General features: G+C 39.7%; 1 protein-coding gene across 1 annotated transcript in view; it reads left to right on the top strand.

Moving 5' to 3' along the window:
• Dip2a (disco interacting protein 2 homolog A) overlaps positions 1–23,966 on the top strand; it is a 136,181-nt gene that overhangs the window by 11,063 nt on the left and 101,152 nt on the right. Inside the window, exon 3 of the mRNA XM_033755929.1 lies at positions 18,323–18,394. Coding sequence (XP_033611820.1) covers positions 18,323–18,394 — 72 coding nt within the window. The remainder of the gene's footprint in view (positions 1–18,322; positions 18,395–23,966) is intronic.

Raw genomic sequence — 23,966 nt, 5'->3', positions numbered from 1 at the left:
GAACTTCTAAAGTTAAACAAAGATTAAAAAAATTCTAAACACCCCAATTACAATCGGTGAAACTGAAAATGTAATTAAAATTTTACCAACAAAGAAAAGCCCACTTCCTGATGGCTTCACCACTGAATTCTACAAGACATTTAGAGAAGAACCATCGACATTATTCTTTAAACTCTTCAATGAAATTGAAAGGGAAGCAATTCTTCGAAATTCATTCCTGGAGCAAGTATTACTTTGATTCCAAAACCAGGGAAAGACTCAACCAGTAAAAGAGAACTACAGGGCCAGGGATTTAGCTCAGTGGCACCACACCTGCCTGACAAGTGTAAAGTCCTGAGTTTCATTTCCGGTACCAGAAAAAAAATCATGATTGGGAGCAGAGGATTTCCTGGTGCCTTTAGGCAAAGGAGATCTTCCTCCAGCTCTCATTGAAATGGTTGAAGAGGTTGTAAAAGTGGAAAAGAAACACATAGCACTCTTGATTCTGGATGTCAGCAGTGTGGAAGAGAGCCGTGAGCACTGATTACAGATCAGGAACAGTTGCAGGGGACCCCTTGCTGAGCTAGGTGGGCGGGGCTGTGTGTATGAATGGTTCCCTGTTTTCCTGGAGTCACAGAAGTCCCTTAGAAGGCAGGTGGATAGGATAGGGAAGGGGACTCAGGCCCATCTCTGACCACTGCCCACAGTGCTCATCTGAGGGCTGCCCTGGAAGGACATGAGCAGGTGATGTGTACATCCTTCCAGTTGCAGGAGTGCTTTCAGTTTTAATCACAAATGTCCTGTGAGGATAACACCATGGTGTGGCTCTAGCTTACCAAGCAATGTTTGAAAGCATTCTTTCATTAAATGTATGGTATTTTAAAAGGTTCATTGTCTGTTCACACTTTATGTAATAGCCAACTGTTTCTGTGGACTAATCTTATGACTCTTCATTGTGATAGTGTTATCTATTTGCCTGTATGTCTCAATGCATGTCTTACTTGATTGAGTTGAAGTAATTTAAATAAACTCATGATCACAGCGGAAAATAGGTCTTCTTACTCTAGAACCGTGAGAGAATAAGTTTCCTGTGTGGTGAGCCCCCAAGTTTGTGGTAATTTGTTGCAGTAGCCACAGGAAAAGTAGGTGACATTCTTGGAGGAAAAAGTGCTTTCATTATTTTCTTTTTTGCCTCTTAGATTGTGAATTGTATTGGAGTGTTTTCCTCCTGTCCTCTTTTGAGGTCTCCTTGCCTCCTCCTCATGTTCTTGCCAACATCTATGTGATCCCTGGAAGCTCTGTCACTCTCCCTTTCATGCTGGACACAGCATCCAGCACTTCCCTTCTGTGAGAGAAGAGAGCCTTCCTATTCTGTTCCATGTGGACTTCCAGGTGGCCCAGCAGGTGTGGAAAAAGCTGTGTTCTCCCCAAAGCCTCGGACTGAGTTCTGCTCTGTTCCTCAATTTGTCTAAGTAGCTACTCCACTTTGTAGTATAGCTTTAAGTCTCCATATTTGGGAAAGTAAGTTCTATTTATTTATTTATTTTTGGTTTTGTTTTTTTTTGAGACAGGGTCTAACTATGTGCCCAAGATAGCCTCAGATTTGCTGTGTCAGCCAGGGTAGCCTCAAATCCAAGACCCTCCATCCTCGGCCTCTAAAGGGCTTGGATTACAGGCGTGTGCCACCCTGCCCACCCATTTTATTTTGCATTGTTATTTTCATGTTTGATTTAGCCCATCTTGGCCCTTCATGTTTCCATATACAGTAAGTCCCTGACTTATAAACATTGGAGTTGTGAACTTGCACAGGCTTTGCATTACGAACATTCGTAGATGCAAACAAATCACAGAAATAGCTCATGTGTGCTGTACATTGTCACAGTTGTTCTGCTGTGTGCTCACTGTACAGTGTGACAATGTACAGTAGCTACAGTGACTTGTTCATAAGTTGAGGACTTACTGTACACTTTGAAATCAGCTTGGCAGTTTTCATACAAAAAACTCATTAAGACCTTTGGTTGAATTACTCTGACATTAAAGGTTCATTTGGAGAGGAACTGCATCTTTGCAGTTTTTGGTGTTCACATTTGCAAACATGATATATCCTGTGTTTCCATAGGTCTTCTTTGATTCATCTTGGTCATGTTTTTAGTTTCTAGGTAGTGGTCTTACACATAGATCATTAGCTCCTGGATTTGAGAAGCAGTTTCTTGGAGTTCTAGGAGTTCTAGTTTATGTGTTTTAAAAAATTCACAATTCTGCTTTTTAATTCCTTCAACATATAGATTGTGGTTATTTAAAAATTCTGTCATATGTATTTTTCGATGATTGTTTCTCAGGTTTTTAGCTGTAGCTTCTTACCACCCTGTGTGACTGGTTATTTTGGATCAGGTGCCAGACGCTGTGCCTGTGGTGATTTGTGGCTCAGATATCACTGCACCTCTGTGAAGGGCTGCTTTGCTTTGCTGCAGAGGGGTTGGTACATGTAGTCCTGGCTGCCCAGTCCTGTGGAGGTGGTTTGAAGTCGGATCTGGGCCCGTGCTCCATTGGTGCCTGTGGTGTGGTCCTCTTGTGCCTGACAGGTGGCCTGGGTACTTCCCAGGGTGGCGACTCGCAGCTCTGGGCATCTACAAAGCTCTGCTTAGTTCACTGCCTGTGGTTGCTTTTACCTTTCAGACCTCTCCAGGGCAAAGGTCACCCCAACTCACCTCTTTGTTTTGTCACTTTCTGATTAAAAAAGAAAAAAACTTGAAATGCAGCCTTTCTAGTTGTTTCAATGGTGGAGCTCGTCTTGGCCCCCTGATTCTGCTGGGCATAAATGGAATTCCTCTGTATGTTTCAGTTTAATGAATGTATTTTCCATGTTATTAAAAACTTTGAGATAAAAGATATTTTTTAAAGTTGGTGTTCAGAAAGTTTGCTTTTGATTACACACAGATGAGACAATATACTTTCCAACCCTGTTGAAGTATACTTAATGTACATTATTCAATGTAAGCATGAATGATTTAAACTCTGCAGTCAGATTGATTCTGCTTTTGTGTATTTTTTCCTCTTTTTGCCTTTGTGCATTAAGTGTGTATATTTAAAGACTGTTTTTGTCGTGTTTGTTGTTGTTGTTTGCAGTAGTTGGGTATTGAAACCAGGACCTTTATTTTGAGCTACATCCTGAGTGCTTTTTAAAATTTTTTAATTTTGAGACTGCTCTTGTCAAGTCCCTAAGTTGCCCTGTCTGGGCTTGAACTTTTGATTCTCCTCCCTCAGCCTCCCAGAGTGCTAGGATTGTAGGTGTGTGCCACCTGCCTTGTTTAAGACCTTTGTGTTTGGAAACTAACTTGGCATCTGCTTGAATATAGCATCCACAATTACTGGCATGGTGCCTATGTGAAATATCCATTTCTATAGATTTTCTCCTATTATTCTCCATTCCATGCTGGTAGCTGAACTCCTTTTCTTTGTTGTGGTCCGACCTGAAGCTTAGTGGAGGTCAGGTGTGCATGCTCAGGTGCACACTCTTCATTCTATCTCCTCTTCTTTCCGGGCACTTCCAGCAAGACTGTTCTGTACAGCAGCAATTTTGGGCCTATTTTGCTGCAGTGGCACAGAGACCCTGCCTTGGAACCTTGTAAGTTTGTGTAGCCCAGTAAAACCCACTGGATTCTTGGATCCCTTCTTTGGGAACAAAGCAAGAGACACTCCTTCCCAGAAGTATGAACACTGGCGACTTTGTCCAAGGTTCTAGGTAGGCTTCTGGCCTCTGGCTGTGCTGTCTTGGAGCTTGGGTGCCTGCTGGAGGGCAGTCTACACTGTATTGGCACCTCCTAGCCATGAGTCTCCTTTGCTGTGCTCTGTGGGGTGCCCTGTCTCGGCCACCGTTGGTCCCTGTTGGAGGTCACTGGCTGCTAACTGCCTGAATATTTTGCCAGTTAGTCCTTTCAGACCCCATATGGGTGCTGTGGGGGTCCAGGTGGGTGAGTCTTTCCCTGGCTTGCTGTTCCTGCATCTACTGCTTCCCAGGTGTGCTCATCCCTTTTTTCCTTTCCACTTTGGTAGCTTGTCCTGTGATAATAGGTATTTTTAATTTTTCTAATCGTTATACAACAAATAGGTATTTCTTTGGGGTACAGTTGTATGAGTTTTGACATTTGTTGATTCATGTGCCTGCCACCACAGTTGGGCACAGAGCAGTACCACCCCCCAGGATAGTGCTTAGGTTACCTCTTCATAGCCATCTTCCCCAACCCACCTCTGACTACTGATGTGTTCTCTACACAGGTGGCTTTCTCTTCTCAAGGTTATCACAAATGGTGTCACATTTGAAAGTGGCTTCTTTCATTCAGTCTAATGTCTTTGAGATTTGTCTACATGTGTTTTGTGTGTGTGTGTAATCCATTCTTTTTACTGTTAAGTGTTTTGCCATGATGTAGTTATACCACAGTTTGTTTATGCATTTGCTTGACATCTGGTCTATTTCCAGTTTTTGGTGATAATGAGCAAAGCTGCTATAGTATTTGTGTAGGTTTGTAGAGGTTAATCCTGATCGTCAGCTTGTTTTGTGGTGGGTGAGAAATGCTTAGATTAATGACACATACTTCTGGGTGTGTCTGTAGGGTGTTTCCATAGACAGTGGCCATAGGAGGCAGTGAACTGAAAGGGAGGACTCACCTTGAGTGTGGGTAGCACCATCTCGTAAGCTGGGGCCCAGGTGGGTAAAAGCAGAAGGAGGAAGCTCCTGGCGTGATATCTCTGTCTGTTTTGCTATCTGTCTGTCTCTGCTTCCTGGCTGCCATGAGGTGAGCAGCTCTCCCCTCACCTTAGGTCCAAAGCAGCAGAGCAGCCAATCGTGGACTGAAACCATGAGCCAAAAATGAATCTTTCCTCCTTTGTTTTTCAGGTATTTTTTCATGATAATGGAAAACTAATGCAAGGTTTTTTATGTGAACATGAGTCTTTTTTTCTTTAAGGTAGATAGTCAAGAGTAGACTTCCAGACTGTTTTTTAGTGTCTGTGCCATTCTGCATGCCCCCAGCTGTAAGGGTGTCTGTTGCTCCATATTTTTGTCAGCACTTAATGTTAACACTGGTTTTAAAATTTGAGCCATTCTAATAGCCATGTGGTGGTATCTCACCATGGCTTTAATTGGTATTTCCCTATTAGTAGGAAAAGCATAAGAGCAGAAATCAGTGAAATTAAGAACAGAAAAACAACAGTAACAAAAAAATCAGTGGAGCCAAAATCTGATCCTTTGAAAAGGTAATACAATTTATAAATTTCCAGGAAGACTGACAAAGAAAAAGCAGATTACCAAAGATATGGAAGACATACGTTACCAGCATCAGGAGTGCAAGAGGTAGTGTCATTGTTGACTCCACAGACCTTGAGAGGGTAATGAGGGACCATATGCTCTGAATATCTTTTTCCATAGACTTTCAGCAACCTAGGTGAAATGGACCAATTCCTTGACAAACACAAACTGCTAAAACTCACCCATAAAGAAACAAAAGGCTTGAATAGTGCTTTAACTTTTTTTCCCCCACTAAGTTTATTGGTACATTTAAAGCAAACAGTACTGTTACATGTATCATTGGGATCTTGTACCTTTACATGATAGGTCTTGGTTCTTATTTTTCCCCCATACACTGCTCTCCCTTCATCCCCTTCACCCATCCCTATTTACAAAGACCTTGTTTCCATTTTTTCCTTTTTTCACATTTTTTTCTTTTCCTTTATTTCCTTTCCCCTCCCCTTTCCCACTTCCCCTTTAGCCATTTTCTTCCTATTTCACCCTCTCAATTATACTATTTGAACCTTATTTACACTTTTAGTTTTTCACACCAGAGAAACTATTTGGTATTTACTCGTGTGTCCTATTTATTTCACTTGAGTATAGCCTCAATGTGCATTCATTTACCTATAAATGTTTCTAGTTTCTCATTCTTTATGGCTGAGTAGTACTCCACTTTATAGAAAAAAACACATCTTTTTTATCCATTTTCCAACTGATGGGCATTTGGGTTGTTTCCAAGTTTTAGCTATCATGAACTGTGCCACTATAAACATGGGTGCATATATATCACTGTGGTATGATTCTTTTAATTCTTTTGGAAGGATACCCAGCAGAGGGATGGCTGGGTCAAATGGAATTTCTAATCCTAGTTCTTTGAGGTATCTCCATACTGATTTCCACAGTGGTTGCACCAGTCTGCACTCCCACCAACAATGGAGAAAGGTTCCTTTCTTCCCACAGCCCCGCCAACACTTGTTATTGGTTGATTTGTTGATAGCAGCCATTCTTTGTGGGGTGAGGTGGAATCTCAGTGTTGTTTCCATCTGCATCTCTGAAGTGACTAGTGATGTTGAACATTTTTTCACATATTTATTTGCTGCTTTTACTTCTTTTTCTGAGAAATGTCTGTTCATTTCAGATGTCCGTTTTTGAATCAGGTGTTTATATTTGGGGGGGTCTGATTTATTTTACTTCTTTATATATTCTAGATAATAGTCCCTTGTCTGAGGAGTAGTTGGTAAAATTTTTTCCCCACATCGTAGGTTGTTTCTTAACTCTGTTGGTGATTTCTCTTGCACTGCAAAAACTTTTTAATACAATGAGATCCTAGTTGTTGATTCTTTGTGCAAGTTCTTGTACTTCTGAAGATTTGTTCATAAGGTCTTCTCCTATGCCAAGGCCTTCAAGATTTCTACCTAATTTACTTTCTAGTGAGTTTGGTGTTTCTGTTTTGATATTTAGATCTTAAATCCATTTGGATTTTAGTTTAGTGCATGGTGAAAGATAGGGATCTAATTTGATTTATTTATTTTTATTATTATTATTATTTTTTGGTACCAGGGATTGAACTCAGGCCCTTGCGCTTGTGAGACAGGTGGCAGAACCACTGAGCCAAATCTCTGGCCCTAGAGATCTAATTTTAATCTTTGACAAGTCAAAATCCAGTTTTTCCAATGACATTTTTTTCCCCAATGACATTTATTTATTTATTTATTTATTTATTTATTTATTTATTTAATTTTTGGTGTTTGAGACACAGCCTCACTATGTAGTTGAGACTGACTTGGAACTCCCTATGTAGCTCAGGCTGGTCTTGAACTCACAGCGATCCTCCTGCCTCAGCCTCCCCAGTGCTGGGATTATAGGCGTGCATCACCATGCCTGGCATCCAATGACATTTATTAAAGAGGCTGTCTTTCCTCCAGTGAGGATGGTTGGCTCCTTTGTCAAAGATGAGGTAGCTGAGTATGTCTGGTGTTGTTTCTGCATCTTCTAATCTATTCCATTGATCCTCAGGTCTATTTCTTTGCTAGTACCATGCTGTTTTTATTACAGTGGCTTTGTAGTATATCTTGAAGTTGGGAATTGTGATACCCCCTGCCATTCTGTGTTGCCTAGAATGGTTTTTGCTATTCTAGGTCTCTTCTGGTTCCAAATGAATTTTTGGATTGTTTTCTAAAGTTCTGTGAAGTATATTGTTGGGATTTCCATCAGGATTGCATTGAATCTGTATAGAAGTTTTGGAAGTATGGTCATTTTCACTATTTTGAATCTTCCTACCCAGGAGCAAGGGATGTCTTTGCAGCTTCTTATATCTACTTTGATCTCTTTTTTCAGAATGTTGTAATTTTCAGTGTAGGGGTCTTTTGTCTCCTTCATTAGGTTGATTTCTAGATATTTCTTTTTTTTTTTTTTGGATGTTATTGTAAAAGGAATTGTTTCCCTAATTTTCCTCTCAGTGAGTCTGTTATTTGTGTACAAGAAGGCTATTGATTTTTGAGTGTTGACCTTGTATCCAGCTACTCTACTGAATCTGCCAATTAAGTCTGGCAGTCTTTTGGCAGAGTTTTTTGGGTCTTCTATGCAGAGTATCATATCATCAGCAAATAGTATTCCTCTCCTACCTTTACTCCTTTTTTTTCTTTTTCTTGTCTCAGTGCTGTGGCTAGTGTTTCTAGAACTATATTGAACAGGAGTGGTGATAGTGGGCATCCTTGTCTTGTTCCTGATTTTAATTTGAAGGTTTTCAGTTTTTGGCCATTTAATATGATGTTGGCTCTTGGTTTTTCATAGATAGCCTTTATTAAGTTGAGATATAGACCATCTATTCCAATTTTCTGCAGGGTTTTATCATGAATGGGTGTTGAATTTTGTCAAATGCTTTTTCTGCATCTGTTGAAAGGATCATATGGTTTTTGTCCTTGGCTCTGTTGATAATAGTGTATTACATTTATTGATTTACATATGTTGAACCATCCTTGCATCCCTGGGATAAATCTGAGTTGGTCAGGATGTATGATCTTCTTGATGATCCGGTATTCTGTTTGCCAGTATCTTTGCATCTGTGTTCATTAGGAACATTGGCTTATTCTCTTCCCCTCATTTATTGCTCTCTGGACATACTTGTTTCTTCTTTTTTTGTTTTTGTACCAGGGATGGAAACCACTGAGCTAAATCCCTGGCCCTGTAGTTCTCTTTTATTGGTTGAGTCTTTCCCTGATTTTGGAATCAAAGTAATACTTGCTCCAGGAATGAATTTCGAAGAATTGCTTCCCTTTCAATTTCATTGAAGAGTTTAAAGAATAATGTTGATGGTTCTTCTCTAAATGTCTTGTAGAATTCAGTGGTGAAGCCATCAGGAAGTGGGCTTTTCTTTGTTGGTAAAATTTTAATTACATTTTCAGTTTCACTGATTGTAATTGGGGTGTTTAGAATTTTTTTAATCTTTGTTTAACTTTAGAAGTTCATATGTATCTAGGAATCTGTCCATTTCTTCTGTATTTTCCATTTTATTAGAGTACAGGTTTTCACAGTATGTATTGATGATCCTCTGGATTTCTTCTGGATCTGTTGTGACCTCACCTTTTGTTCCTAATTGCATGAATTTGAACCTTTTCTTTCTTTTTTTTTTTTTTTTGATAAGGTTGGCTTAAGGGTTTTTTCAATTTTATTTATTTCAAAAAACTCTTTGATTTATCGATTTTTTTTATAGTTCTCTTAGTCTCCTTTGCATTAATTTCTGCTCTGATCTTTATAATTTCCTCCCTTGTCTGAGTTTTTTTATTTGTCTTGCTCTTCTTTTTCTAGAAGCTTAAGGTTAAGCATTAAGTTGTTTATTTCAGCTCACTGTGCTTTTCTAGTATGGGCATTTGCTGCTATGAATTTCCCTCATAGAACTGCTTTCATGTGTTCCATAGATTCTTGTATGTTGTATTGGCATTATCATTTAATTGTAGAAAGTCTCTTAATTTCTTCTGTGACCCAATGATTGTTCAGCAGGGTGTTATTTAATTTCCATATGTTTGTGAAGTTCTTGTGGTTTCTTAGGCTATTGATCTCCAGTTTAATTGCACTATGGTCTGATAATATACAGGGGATAACTTCAATTCCTTTGCATTTACTTAAGCATGTTCTGCAAGCTAGCATATGATCTATTTTGGAGAATGACCTGTGTGCAGGCAAAAAGAGTGTATATTCTGATTTTGTGGGATGGAACACTCTGTAGATATCTACTAAGTCTGTTTGTTCTAAGACTTGGTTCAGCTCTGTTATTTCGTTGTTAATTTTTTGTCTAGATGATCTGTCTCTTTGTGTCAGTGGAGTATTGAAGTTCACCACTACAATTGTATGAGTGGTTATTTTGTTTTTCACATCCATTAATATTTGTTTTGTATAGTTGGGAGCATTAGTATTCAGTGCCTATATATTTATGACTATAATTTCTTCCTCTTGTTCCCTTTCGAGGATGTAGTGGCCTTTGTCTCTCAGTTGGTTTTGGCTTGAAATCTATCCTGTCTGCAAATAAGGTAGCTACCCCTGCTTTTTTTCTGGGCACTTGTTGCATGGAGAACTGTTTTGTATCCTTTTACTCTCAATCTATGAATTTCTTTGTGGATTAAGTGGGTTTCTTGTATACAGCATATTGTTGGATTTTGCTTCTTAATCTATTCTATCAGCCTGTTTCTTTTGTTTGGTGAATTGAGACCATTAATTATGGGCTGGGGATTTAGTTCAGCGGTTTGGTAGCCTGCCCTGCAAGTGCAAAGACCCGAGTTCAATTCCCGGTACCAAAAAAAAAAAAAAAAAAAAAATTGATGGTTAAAACTGTTACGTATTGAGTTTTCATTGTCACGTTATTTTTTTGTTGGTTCTTTTGTTTTTTATTTTTCCCCCTCTCCCTTTAATTTCTTGCCTTGCCTGGTATATTTGCTCTATTAGCCCTTACGGAGTTGTAGTCTTCATTTTCTTTTACAGGATATTGTTTAGAAGTGTTTGGAGTCCCAGTTTGTGTTCATGAAATTTCTCAGTTGCTCTTTATCATATTCCCCCATCAATTTTGAAAGACAGTTTTTTAGGATACATCAGTCTTGGCTGGAGGTTGTTTTCCTTTAGGATTTGAAATACCTTACTCCAGGCTCTCCTTGACTTAATGGTTTGTATTGAAAAGTCTGCTGTGATTCTGATGGGCTTTCCTTTGCATGTGATTTGTTTCTTTTCTCTAACTGCTTGAAGTATTTTGTTCTTCTGTTGGGTTTCTGGGATCTTGATTATTATATGTCTAGGTGTAGATTTGTTTTGTTTTGTTTTGTTTTGTTTTTGATCATGGCTAGTTGGAGTCTTATATGCCTTACTTATCTGTATGTCAAATTCTTCCCCTCTGCATGGGAAGTTTTCTGTCATTAATTCAATGAACAGTTTTGTTGTGTAATTTGAACTTTCTCTGGGTACTTCATGGATTCCTATCAGTCTTACATTACTCTTCTTTGCATCATCTAAGAGTTGTTGGATTGATTTCTCTTGGTCCCTTACTTTAAGAGATCTCTCTTTTCATGGTCACTGACCTCAATCCTATCTTCTATATATGAAATTGTATCTTCACATTTGTTCATCCTGCTATGAATACTTTTTATAGAGTTTTTAATCTCCTGGATATCTGTTTGAATCTGTTTCATGGATTCCATTTCTTTCCTATGTTGGGCATTCAAGATTTCCATTTCTTTCCTATGCTGGGCATTTATGGTTTCCATCATGGTCCTGAGCTCTTCTTGTTGTTTTTGTTTTTTCCTATTTTTGCTCTAGAGTCTCTAATCATGTCTTTCATTCTTCTCACCATCTCTGTGATTATCTGGGAAATTATTTCTGTTTTGAATTTTTCTAGAGCCATATATATATCTTATCTGTTTTTTTTACTTCCTGTGCTATCAGTTCAGGGTGTCCAGATGGTTGACAGTCAGATTTTTCAACCTCATTTCCTCCAGAGTTTACTTTTGGTGGGGTGGTAGTCTGTGTTTGTGTCTTTTTAAAATGCCTTCTCATTTCTAGTTTTGTCTTTGGTCCCTGTCCTTGGTTTAATTCCTGGGTTAATACTTCTGTCTTCCAGATATAGCTGGTCTTTAGATTTTGAGTCTCTCTCTAATGTCTCTGAGGCAATCTCATTTTCATTATACCAGGGAGGACGGCTGATTAGATCAATCACAATACCTTAGCCCAGGTGATACAATCAGCAACATGATAATATCAAGCACAGCTTAGAAAATGACAAATTGGGGTAGTTATTAGTTTGTCACCTTTAACTCTGTGAATTAAATGAAAATCGAGGAGTAGCCCAAAATATGTTTATAATGAATAAACTCTTCAATATAGTAACTTTACTCTTCAGGATGGGGATTTAGAAGGAGTTGGGGAGGGAGGGATAGATAGGATAGAGAAAGGTTAGAAGTGAGGTCAGAGGATACAGGAAGATCACACAAACTCTAGTGAGCTGTTGAAGAGAAGAGGAGAAGACAGAACAAAATATACACAAGAACAGAACAAAACAGCAGTTAGGGAGGCTAGAGACTGTAATCACTTCCTTTGAAAACTAATGGCAATTGAGAGAAAGAAAGAGAAGAAAAGGAAAAGAAAGAAAATGAATTAGGATAGGAACAAGAACAAAAAGGAGAGGGCTGGGGATTTAGCTCAGTGGTTCAGTGGCCTGCCTTGCAAGCGCAAGGACCCGAGTTCAATCCCCAGTACCAAAAAAAAAAAAAGAAAGAAAAAAAAAAAAGAACAAAAAGGGAGAGTAGTGGAGATCAAGGTGGGAGAGAGTGGGAGAGAGAGAAAAGATAAGAAAAAGAAGATTAAAAGAAAAATTGAGAAAAGAAAAATAATTTTTTAATGATTGAACATCAGAGAAAAATATTACTTTGAAAATGAAAAAATACAAATAGAAATAGCAGGTCTCTTTCACATTAAGCCTCTGGTGATACAATAGACAGCATGGGCGGGAGTGTGCAGATCTAAGTTAATTAGTCTCAGCAAGCCAGTAGCTGTGCTCTGAGATTCAGCCTGAATTTTGGCTGCAAGGCCCAGTTGAGATCTCTGACCTTTTGCTGGGTTGAATTCTGCAGGGTTCTGCTGCAGGTTCCAGCTGTCTTTCCCCTGAAGTTAGACCAAGTTCCAATGTGAGGTGCTGGTCCTTCTGACTTGGCAACTATGGTGGTGTGATGTTCCTTTATTGCACATTTTCTTCACTTTTCCAGTGGGCTTCAATGTTTATCTAGGAGCCTCAGAGAAGCCCTCTTTCTCTTATTTGCATGGGGGTTGGAGGGCGGAACAAATACTGCTGTGTTGGCTCCTATGTAGCTGGGCTCCTCTGGTGAGCTGGGCTGAAGGGGTGGGCCAACCAGAGGTTCAAGAGCCGTGGCTTGGTCTCCTCTGGTGCTCTGGGTCAAAGGGGAGGTCAAAGAGGTTCCCGAGCCACTGCTGGTCTCCTCTGGTGTGCTGAGTAAAGGGTCAGGCCTACCAGAGGTTCAGGAGCTGCTGTTAGTCTCCTCTGGTTCTCTGGGTTGAAGGGGTGGGGTGGACCAACTCTTTTTTTGTTTTGTACCAGAGGTTGAATCCAGGGCCTTTGCACTGAACTACAGTTCCAGCCCATCCGTCTGTCTGCCTGCCTTTCTGTTTATCTTATCTCGCTCTATCTATCTATCTTAGTCAGTGCTTCCTAGATAAACAGATTTTTTTAATTAATTTATTTAATTTATATTTTGGTACTTGGGATCGAACTTGGGTCCTTGTGCTTTTGAAGCAGGCGGCAGAACCACTGAGCTAAATCCCCAGCCCAAGAAACAGATTTAATGCAAGATATACAAATATGTAAGATTTTATAAGTAGGTTTACAGTGGCCACTCACAGAGTCAGGGGTGGAAGAGTGCAGAAGGGCTGTCTGCATGGAGATCCGAGATCTGAAGGATCCAGTCAAAGGCTGGAGCTCAGTGTAGTAGTGTCCCATATGAATCCATATCAGGAAGCTGAAAGGTCTGCACTTGAAGCTGGGAGACTTATGTCCAAGATAAGGCAAAAATTGGAGTTCCTCCAAAGGAATAGCAGTGATCCTTCTTCCTTTCCCCTGTTTACCATTATGGTGACAAGCTGCTAGGGTGGGTCTTCTGTCTTCAGTAAATCCTCTAAGCCACACTCAGAATTGTGCTGATCCGATTTTGTTAGGCATTTCTTACTCAAGCTGACACAATCATTTAACTATCACACTATCTTCCTACCTACTATCTACCTATTTATCCATGTATTATTATTATTATGAAGAGTAGGAAGATTTATTGAGGGAAAGAAAGCTTCTGTCTATGAGAGACAGAAGGGTGGATTGCCTGCCCACTCTACTTTTCAAAGATGTTTTATACAGCCAAACCATGTGGTGGGGCAGGTACAAAGTGTGACAAAATTATACAACCCAATGGAAAATTACAGGGTGGGCATGAGGTGGGGCAAAACTATGACCAACCAATAAGATCACAAATACAGTCACCCAGGTAATAGTGATTAAGTGGGGGTCAAATAGGGGAGCAAGCCACATAGCAAGTGTACAAGGATTTTCAGTAAGGGTGGGAGTCAGGGATATTTATTGGAAAGGCTGGGTTAAGACCCCGGCCCCCCACCCAGGTGATTGATACCTGTTTAGAATATCAATCACTGTTCTTTATCCCCAGGAGAAGCACAAGGGTATGATAGTTTCTTTTTACAATTCTGGCCTTCAGTGAATGGGTCTTGATTGTCCTCCATGTTGGCTCCTTCTGGGCTGGCCCTGGCTAACTGCCTACAAGATATCTAATTAACTTACCTATGTAAAATATCCCCTGCCCCAAGAAGTACTCCTAACTGCTGTGAGGGGGCAAAGGGCAAAGACTGCTCTGGCTACTTCCAGTGAAGAGGGTCATTGTTGTGATCAACTCTAAGAGAGACAGAAGGGGGGACCGGAAAGTGGGTTGCCCCATCTATTATATTTGAGATAAGTTTTCACAACTGAGGGTTACTCTATAGAGGGTCTATCTAAAGGCCTTTGATAGGTGCCAGGCATTGTCATCTTGGTAGCTGCATAGCTTTTAAGTCTGGAGGAGACAGCCAAAGAAATCTGTTCTTTATCCCCAGGAGAAGCACAAGGGTATGATAGTTTCTTTTTACAATTCTGGCCTTCAGTGAATGGGTCTTGATTGTCCTCCATGTTGGCTCCTTCTGGGCTGGCCCTGGCTAACTGCCTACAAGATATCTAATTAACTTACCTATGTAAAATATCCCCTGCCCCAAGAAGTACTCCTAACTGCTGTGAGGGGGCAAAGGGCAAAGACTGCTCTGGCTACTTCCAGTGAAGAGGGTCATTGTTGTGATCAACTCTAAGAGAGACAGAAGGGGGGACCGGAAAGTGGGTTGCCCCATCTATTATATTTGAGATAAGTTTTCACAACTGAGGGTTACTCTATAGAGGGTCTATCTAAAGGCCTTTGATAGGTGCCAGGCATTGTCATCTTGGTAGCTGCATAGCTTTTAAGTCTGGAGGAGACAAAGCCAAAGAAACATTTAAGAATGCATGGGCCAAATTGTAAGATCAGCAAGACTGCTATGATTGTAGCCCACAAAAAGGATAAGGAGAAGGTCCAGGGGACTTCAGAATCCAACATAGAAGTTGTACAGTTTAGCAGATATGAGCTGTTTACAAGGTCAATCTGGTGGATCCTGGTAAAAGAAGTCAAGCACATTTGTCGTTGGTTCCATTTGTATGACCACTTGGAGTTTGGGCAGCCTCTGACCAGTAATCTTAGTGGAGGATCTCCAAAATGATATAGGGGAAAGAGATGTAACTCCTAAACCTACTAGAAACCCAAAACGTGAGTTCGTGTTCTCTAAAATCAAGGAATGAATTCTAGAAACAATGGAGGTTAAGAGTAGGAAAAATTTATTGAGGGAAAGAAAGCTTCTATCTAAGAGAGACCGAAGGGGGACAGGAAAGTGAGTTGCCCCATCTATTATTTTTGAGATAAGTTTTCACTAAGTTGCACAGGCTAGGCTCTGATTCGTAGTCTTCCTGCCTCATCCTTCCAGAGTTCTGGGTTTATAAGTGTGGCTACCATGCCTCGCTGTCCTGTAACTTTTTTCTTCTACTATATTAGGGATTGAACCTAGGTCCTTCACACTGGTACATCCAAGTTTCTTTTTTAAAAATTTTATTTCTGATTTTGAGTTGGGGTCTTGCTAAGTCACTAAGTTGCCCAGCCTGGTCTCTAATGTGTGTTCTTTCAACCTCAGCTTCCCAGAGTGCTGGGATTACAGGTATGCACCTCCATGCCTGACTTGTCCTGTAGCTTTTAAGGAAATCAAATTTATAGTTTAAGATCTTCTGGAAGAGAAATCTGCAAGCCCATATGGTGTTGCTGGCAAGTTTTATCAAACATTTTAAAAAAGAAATAACACCCATTCTATCTAGTCTCTCTCATATATTTTTAAACTTTTTTCTTTAAAATAACTTTAGACTCAGGAAGTTGCAGAGATAGTACCTAGAATTCATCTAATTTCCCTCAGTAGCATTTTATGTAATCATAACACATAGTGGAAACAGTCTACCATGCATTTTTCTTTTTTAAGACTGGCTCTCACTTTGTGGTCCAGGCCAGGCTGGAACTTGCTTTGCAGCCCAGGCTGGCCTCCAGCTCTTGATCCTCTTGCTTCAGCCTCCCACATATTAAGATTATAGGTATGCACCATCATGCCTTGGCTTTGCCATATGCTCCTAATGTGATTATTATGCTAAATTTAAATAGTTAAATAGTAAATGAAGTAAAAATTGAAATCTGTCTCATTCCATCAAAAGCCAAATAATTTATTGTGCAACCTATTTTCTGTATATAAACAGATATGTGCCTGTACATATAATTTTATTTACTTTCATTTTATATTTGTATACACACGCATACGTTTTTTTCAGCTTGCCAGTTTACTCAGGAAATAGTAGGAAATAGTAGGAAATAGTCTGTGTAAGTGACCCCACCTCAAGTGCCAGGGGATGTATTCATACCCACAGGTCTTGTGGTACAGATGGGTGGTAGCTGAGTGGCTTGCCTTCCTGATGGACATGAGGCTGTCTCTTGTGTGTGCAGCTCTTGTTCCTGTGACCCTCAGGCATGGTGTCCAAGCTTGTGGCTTGCCTGGGCCTTAGTGAGTAAAGAGGAATTGTCTTGGGTCAAATATAAAATAACATAATTGTGTGTTTGTGTATATACATAAAACTTTTACTAGTCAGGTGTGGTGGCTCATGCCTGTAATCCCAGCACTTGGGAGGCTGAGACAGGAGGATCGCTGCGAGTTCGAGACCAGCCTGGACTGTATAGTGAGTTCCATGTCAGTCTCAACTACATAGTGAGACCCTATCTCAAAACAAGCAAACAAACAAACAAACAAAAACTTTTAACTTGTCAAATTATTTTATGAAGCAACAAAAAAATCCCAGTTTAATAATTAAATAAGCAAACAAGAAAACCTGTTTGCCTAATATCGGTAATCACCTCTCTTCACCCATGACTGTATTTATAGGTCGATTGAAAAACTGTGACCAGTACTTGCTGCATTTCACTTGCCAGGCTATGTGAGCACATACGTGTCTGATGGTGGTGGACTCCCACTGGACTGACGGCAGCAGAAATAGGCAGAATTAGCATGGACTGTAGCACCCCACAGCATTATGTTGCCACCTATGCAGTCAGCATTCAAGCATTGTGCAGTTGACTCACAAAGAACACATCTAAGCTGGGCATGGTGGCACACACACTTGGGAGGCTAAGGCAGGAGAGTTGGAAGTTCGAGGCCAGCCTGAGTTTCCTAGGGAGATCAAGACCAGTCTACTACACAACAAGACCCAGTCTCAAAATAACATAATCGTAATAATTTATATATACATATGAAAATCACAGAGAAATGTTAAAGGTTTGTGGTCTTATGGGGCTGTATCCCTGGCTGTCCAGAGCTGTGGGTTGGGCTGTGGCAGAGGGGATCAGTGGCAACTGCATGTCACCCCACCTGGATCAGGCTTTCCAAAATCCCATGGCGTCTCTGTGCTCTGCCAGCGGGCTCTGCCTATCTTCTGGGGCCATGCGGCTCTGCTGTCTGTTTGTGCTGTTGTGAGAGAGGGCAGAACCTCGAGGCAGGGAACAGGTGGGAGCCCCTTCTCTATTCAGACCCCAATGCAGCCCCACCTACTTTGTGTGATCAGAGGCGTTCCATGTATGGGTTTGAGTGCTGCTAAGCCATTGTGTGGAAAGATGGTAACTAATTACATATAAAAATGGAACACAGGCATCTGACTCATGTGATTCTACTTGGGTTTTTCAGCTTTGCTGTGTTTCAAAAGTGATACATGCTTCAGTAGAAACCACACTTTGAATTTTGATCCTTTCCCAGGCTGGCAATATTGGTGCAGCCACAGTCTGGGGTCAGTGTTCCAAGCACCTTCATGGAGCCAGACTAGGGTTAGACGCCTGGTCAGTTCAATGCATCGAGTGGATGTTGACTTAGGTACAGTATTTTCAAATCTGTCAGTTTATTGGATGTAACCCCATTGTAAGTTGAGGAGCATCTGTAACTCAGTATGTGCAGATGTTTCAGTTTTAAAAAGTGAGATGGCATTTGGTAAATTGTGAGCATCACCCAGGGCGTCAGCAAGTTTCATATCTTTGTGCCCTTTGGGCTCCCTTACTATTTTGATATTCATTTGAAATGGCAACATCAGGACTGTTTCTAGAAAGTGAATGCTTAATTATTATATAGTCTGGAAAACTGACATTCTGCTTGTATGTATTTTTTGAGACAGGTTCTCACTTTCTAGTCCATGCTGGCCTGGAAGTAGCTATGTGGACCAGGCTGACCTCATACTCATGATCCTCCTGCCTCAGCCTCCTGGATGCTGGGATTATAGGCCTAATCAAAGGCATTAATATTGTTTTCAATTATAAATTAATTTTTAATTTAAAAATTTTGGAACTTTAGAAGAAATGTAATCTTTTTACATTGTTGTTTTAGGTGATATCACTCAAAAAGGATATGAAAAGAAAAGGGCAAAGCTGCTGGCAAGATATATTCCACTTATTCAAGGTGAGGTCAATATGTTCAGGTGTTTTGTAACAAATACACTGTTTTATACAACTTGATTTAAAAATCACTTTTGGATTTTAAACATTGGTGTACATTTTATGTTATACAAAGGCCTGGAAAAAGTGTATCTAGTACCAGATAATAAAATCAAAAGGTAAAGATTATAATTTACAGGTCTGGCTTGTTACAGGTCTCATTCCCAAATGGGATATATTTTATTTTTATGGTCATAGAACAAACAGCCTGGCACATTTCCTTACTAGACTAGAACAAATATTGTAAAGTTGTCAGTTCTTTCCATATCACATGGATTCGTGGTGCAGAACATTCATCATTTTGAGTTTGTGTGTGTGTACCTTGTGTGTGTGTGTGGCTTTACCAAAATTTATATTCAAGTGTAAATGGTCAAGGATCTAAAATGTGCTCAAAAAAGATTGAAGCAGGAGCATTTGCCCAGCAAGACATGAAGAGTTACAAAGCCCTGGCCACTGAAACAGGGATGCTTGCCAAGTTGGATGGCTAAACTGGTGGTATAGAAGGACCCTCCAGCACAGATGTGCATGCACAGACATGGTGTGTGGAGGTGGTGTCCTGGTCCTCATGCTGGCACAGCTCCTGATCCCTGTATAACATGAAACGTTGGACACAGTCAGTTGCAGGTGTATTAGGTTTAAGTGTGAGATTCAGAAACTATAGAGTGTTTGGAGAATCTTAGTGGAAAAGTGTCACCTCTCAAGATTGGAAGGGTTTTTGAAGTCACAAAAGGCACTGCCACAGCAACCATAAAGGAAAAGATTGATAAGTTGGATTATATTGGAATTAGTAGCTTCTTTTATTAAATCAAAAGTCACCATAAAGAGATTGAAAAGACAAGTTGCAGAATGTGAGAAGATTGTGTGACATGCATAACCAGAAGAGCTGTTGTCCAGTGCAGCACAGGCAGTGGAGTGCCATGGCATGATATGCTCTCTGGCACATGGCCAGTGCACTACCTGCATCTGTGTGCTGAGACTGCCTCCCAATGTGCTAAGAAAATGCCCTAATATAGAAGAATGAGCAAAGGCTCAAATGAGTATTTCATAGGAGGAAATTCTAATAGCCAACAAAAAGATTCTTAATCTCCCTCATAACCAGAGAAACAAAGACCCAGCAGATCAAAGCAATGGTCCACCATCCCTCACTGCAGGACACACACAGCAAGCAGGCACCTGGGTCATGAAAGCTTGAGAAGTGCAGCGGTCCCCATGAGTTCATCACTTACTTGTACCTCATGGTTGCTCTGTACATAGGAGTGTTCCTCATATCCTGGGCTGAGTGCCAGCCTCCCCTACAGAGTTCAGTCCATGGAATGCTGAAGAGCTCACGCATCAGCCAAGATGAGTCTCACAGAGATGAGGGGAGTGCAGGAAGCCACCTGAAGGAGGATTGCCCTTTCTAAGTGTGAAAGCACACCAAGCTGAGCTAGGCAGGGACCCTTATGACACTGATAAAGAAAGGAAAGGAAATCACCCACCCAAGATGTTAGCATACCATTTCCTCATGGCACTGAGATTAGAGAGAGCCAAGGGCTTCTGAGTCACCTGGGCATTTCATTTAACCTACACAGTGGCTACATTGATTTTTTTTTTCTCTGTAGTTCTCCAATTTAAAAATATGTATCACATGGGCTTGGTGGTACTTGCCTGTAATCCCAGCACTCTGGAGGCTGAGGCAGGAGGATTGCCGTAAGTTTTAGGTCAGTTGGACATAGTGAATTCACTATATAACTAAGTTATATAGTGAGATCTATCTCAACAAACAAACGAACAAAATTACCATTGAACTAAATAATTAGATACCTAGCAGAATTGAGAAGGCTGTCTTCTTTAAAAGTTAAAAAATTTAAAAGCATGTATCCATGCTTTATATTGCCCATATTAGTATATATTTTATAATAAATTTAAAAGAGAATTTGAGCCTATTTATATGCTGTGATAATTAACTGTTGTGTCAACTCGAGTAAGAAATGCCCAACTGATTGGGTTAGTGTATTTCTGAGTGTGGCTGAATGGATTTACTGAAGACAGGAGATATCTCTGCACTTCTCATTAGACAGAGTGATTAGACAAGAGAAAGACAAAGAAGACCCATCCTGGGTACAAGTGGCGCCAACTAACAGGCTTTTGGCCTGAGTAGAATAGGAATGGGAACAAAGGAGAAGTTCCTTCTGAGGAGCTCCAGTCTTCGCCTTTGCCTTGAGCATACGTCTCCTGGTTTTAATGCAGACCCTTCAGCCTCTGGATATTGACTCAGGGGACTCCTTTGACCTTTGACTGGGTCCTTTGAATCTCCAGTGTATGGACAGCCTTTTTGCACTCTCCCATACCTGACTCTGCAGGCAGCCACTGTAAGCCTACTTTGTAAATCCTAATATATTCCTTTATCTTATATTAAATCTGTTTCTCTGCTGAGCACTGACTGAACATCTGCTGATTTTTTTTTTATAAAAAGCAAAAACAAACTTGAGTAAAATTGGAATTGAAGAAAGCTGTTAAAACACCTTAAAGCCCATTTGCCAAAAATCTCTGGCAACCATTACACTAAATAGTCACATACCTAACGCAGTTGAAAAGGAAGGTTTCTTTTGCCTGTTATTCCACAATGTGTTGGTGGTCACAACTAATGCAGAGATATGGGGAAACAAAGCAGGATAAATACTAGAGAGCGATCTACAATCATCTTTATTTGTCAGTAGTAATATTTTATACTATGGGAATAAGAGTTTTTAGTTTCATACATAGAGTGAAGACAAGGTGCAAGATAAATGGCTTTTCTTTAGCAATATTTTTTTGAAATATGAAAAAAGCCTCATAATGAAAATAATTGTCAAATATTAATACATTTAAAAAGAAAGATATAGAACCTATAGGATCACAAAATCAATTTGGAAGAAACAACCAAGACTCTAATAAATGAAGAAACATACTAGTTTCCTAGATGGAAAAAAAACAGTATCATAAAGCTGCAGTTGGTAAGTCAATGTGTGAATATACTATAGAACAGTCTGAATAACAGTGGCTGATTTTTCTCTTAAACTTTCACTTGGATAAGAAAAGCCCAGGACCTGATGGATTCACTGCTGAATTTCTTAGAGAAGATCTAATACCAGTACTCCTCAAACTCTTTAATGAAATCAAAAGGGAAGCAGTACTCCCAAAGTCATTCCTGGAAGAAAATTATTCCTGATGCTTTTAATAATAAAGTACCCTACCAAGAAAGAGAACCAGTCTTTTTAATGAATATAGATGCTAAAATCCACAATAAGATACAGGCTAACAGAATGCAGCAAATCATCAGAAAGATCCAAGTAGGATTAATGATCAAGTAGGATTCATTCCAGGGATACAGGAGGGTTCAACATACGCAAATCAGTAAATGTAAAACACCACACAAACAGAAGCAAGATCAAAAAATTACATGATCATCTCAGTAGATGCAGAAAAAGCATCTGACATGCATTCATGATAAAAAAAGAAAACCTCTTGAAAAAAATGGGATAGAAGGTCTTTATCTCAATCTGATAAAAGCCATTGTGGCAAACCAATGGCCAACATCATATTAAATAGATAGAATCTGAAAGCTTTCCCTATAAAATCAGGAACAAGATATGGATGTCCCCTATCTCTACTCCTGTTCAGTTTAGTTCTTTTTTTGTTTTGTTGTGTTCTGTTTTTTGAGACAGGGTCTCACTATGTAGTTGAGACTGACCTGGAACTCACTATGTAGTCCAGGCTGGTCGCGAACTCACAGCAATCCTCCTGCCTCAGCCTCCCAAGTGCGGGGCTTACAGGCATGCGCCACCTCACCCAGCCTTCAATACAAGCAAACACACTAGACTTGTGCATCAGTGGAACAGAATAGGGGATGTAGAAACAACTACAGCTAGTTGATTTTTTTTTTTTTTTTTTTTTTGTACCAGGGATCGAATATGGGACCTGGTGCTTTCGAGGCAGGTGTTGGAACCATTGAGCTAAATCCCAGGCCTACAGCTAATTGATTTTTGACAAAGGGGCCATAATGCTTTCACTGGAGGACAGATAAATTTTAATAATCAGTGGTGGGATAACTTAGACCCATATTTCTCACCATGTACTAAACGAAAATAAAAATGGATCAAAGATCTAAATATTAAAATAGACTCAATCATCTAGAAGACAAAATTGGTAAAACTCTTGAAGATATACACAAAAGCAAAGACGTTGTGAATAGAAGAAATAATACCTGGTTGTACAAGAAATAAGAATCAACAAATGGGATCATATCAAATTAAAAAGCTTCTGCACAGCAAAGGAAACAACTAAGAGTGAAGAGACAACCTGCAGAATGGGAAAAAAAAATTGCCAGCTACTCCTTAAAGTATTGCTATCTAGAATATATAAAGAACTCAGAAAAATTAGACCCCCCTCCAGATTTAAAGACCCAATTTAAAAATGAGCATCTGAAATGAATAGATACTTCTCAGATGAGGAAGTACAAATGGTCAATAAATACATGAAGGAGTGTTCAGTGTCACTGGCCATTTGAGATTGCAAATTAAAACAATCCTAAGAGTCTATCTCACTCCAGAGAGAATGGCTATCATCAAGAAATCAATAATAAAGGCCAGGGATTTAGCTCAGTGGTGCCAACGCCTGCCTTGCAAACACAAGGACCCGAGTTGGATCCCCGGTACCAAAAAAAAAAAAAAAGAAAGAAAATAATAAAGACGAGATGCTGGGAGGCAGCATACAGGACACTTCTTCATTATTGTTGGAAGTATAAACTGATATAACCACTATAGAAATTAAAACAGTATGGAGATTCCTCAAAAAACTAAAAATAGAAATCCCATCTGACCCAGCTGTTCCCCTTCTAAGTATCTTCCCAAAAGAGTTAAAGACATCATATTAGAGTGACCATGCATATGCATTTTTAAAGCAGCACAATTTATAATAGCTAAATCTTGGAAGCAGCCTATATGTCTGTCAACCATGAGTTGATAAAGAAAACGTGATATTTACACATGATGGAGTACTAGTCTGTCATAAAGGATAAACTTGAGTCATTTGTAGGAAAATGAGTGCACCTTGAAACCATCATTTAAGTGAAATAAATCAGATATCTCTGCTTAAATACTGCATGGTTTCTCTTCTGTGAGAAATCCAATATACAGTGGTGCTTTGGTTCATGAACACCTTTGCAAACAATTTGCTTCACAAACAGAAGCATTTGGCAAAATTTTGTTTTTGTTTGCAACTCTACATCAAGGGACAAATGATCATGGCCGTCTTTCCTACACAAACACAGACATATAAATAAAATGTAAAATAAAAGGCAACAGGGAAAAATAAAAGCACTTGGGCTTGGAAATAGTAACCAATTAGAAGGAGAAAAGTGTCCCATAATTTTTTGTTTTTTTTGGTTTTTTTCTTTTTCTACGAGGGATCGAACTCAGGTCCTTACACTTGCAAGGCAGGCAATGGAACCACTAAGCTAAATCCCTAGCCTGTGGCCCATAATTAAAAAAAAAAAAAATAAAATTTATATATATATA

This window comes from Fukomys damarensis, unplaced genomic scaffold, assembly GCF_012274545.1.
Source record: "Fukomys damarensis isolate Sample0158 unplaced genomic scaffold, DMR_v1.0_HiC HiC_scaffold_24, whole genome shotgun sequence".
NCBI classification, from domain to species: domain Eukaryota; kingdom Metazoa; phylum Chordata; class Mammalia; order Rodentia; family Bathyergidae; genus Fukomys; species Fukomys damarensis.
Note: the sequence above shows the minus strand (reverse complement) of the source record. Positions and strands in the feature narration are given on the sequence as shown.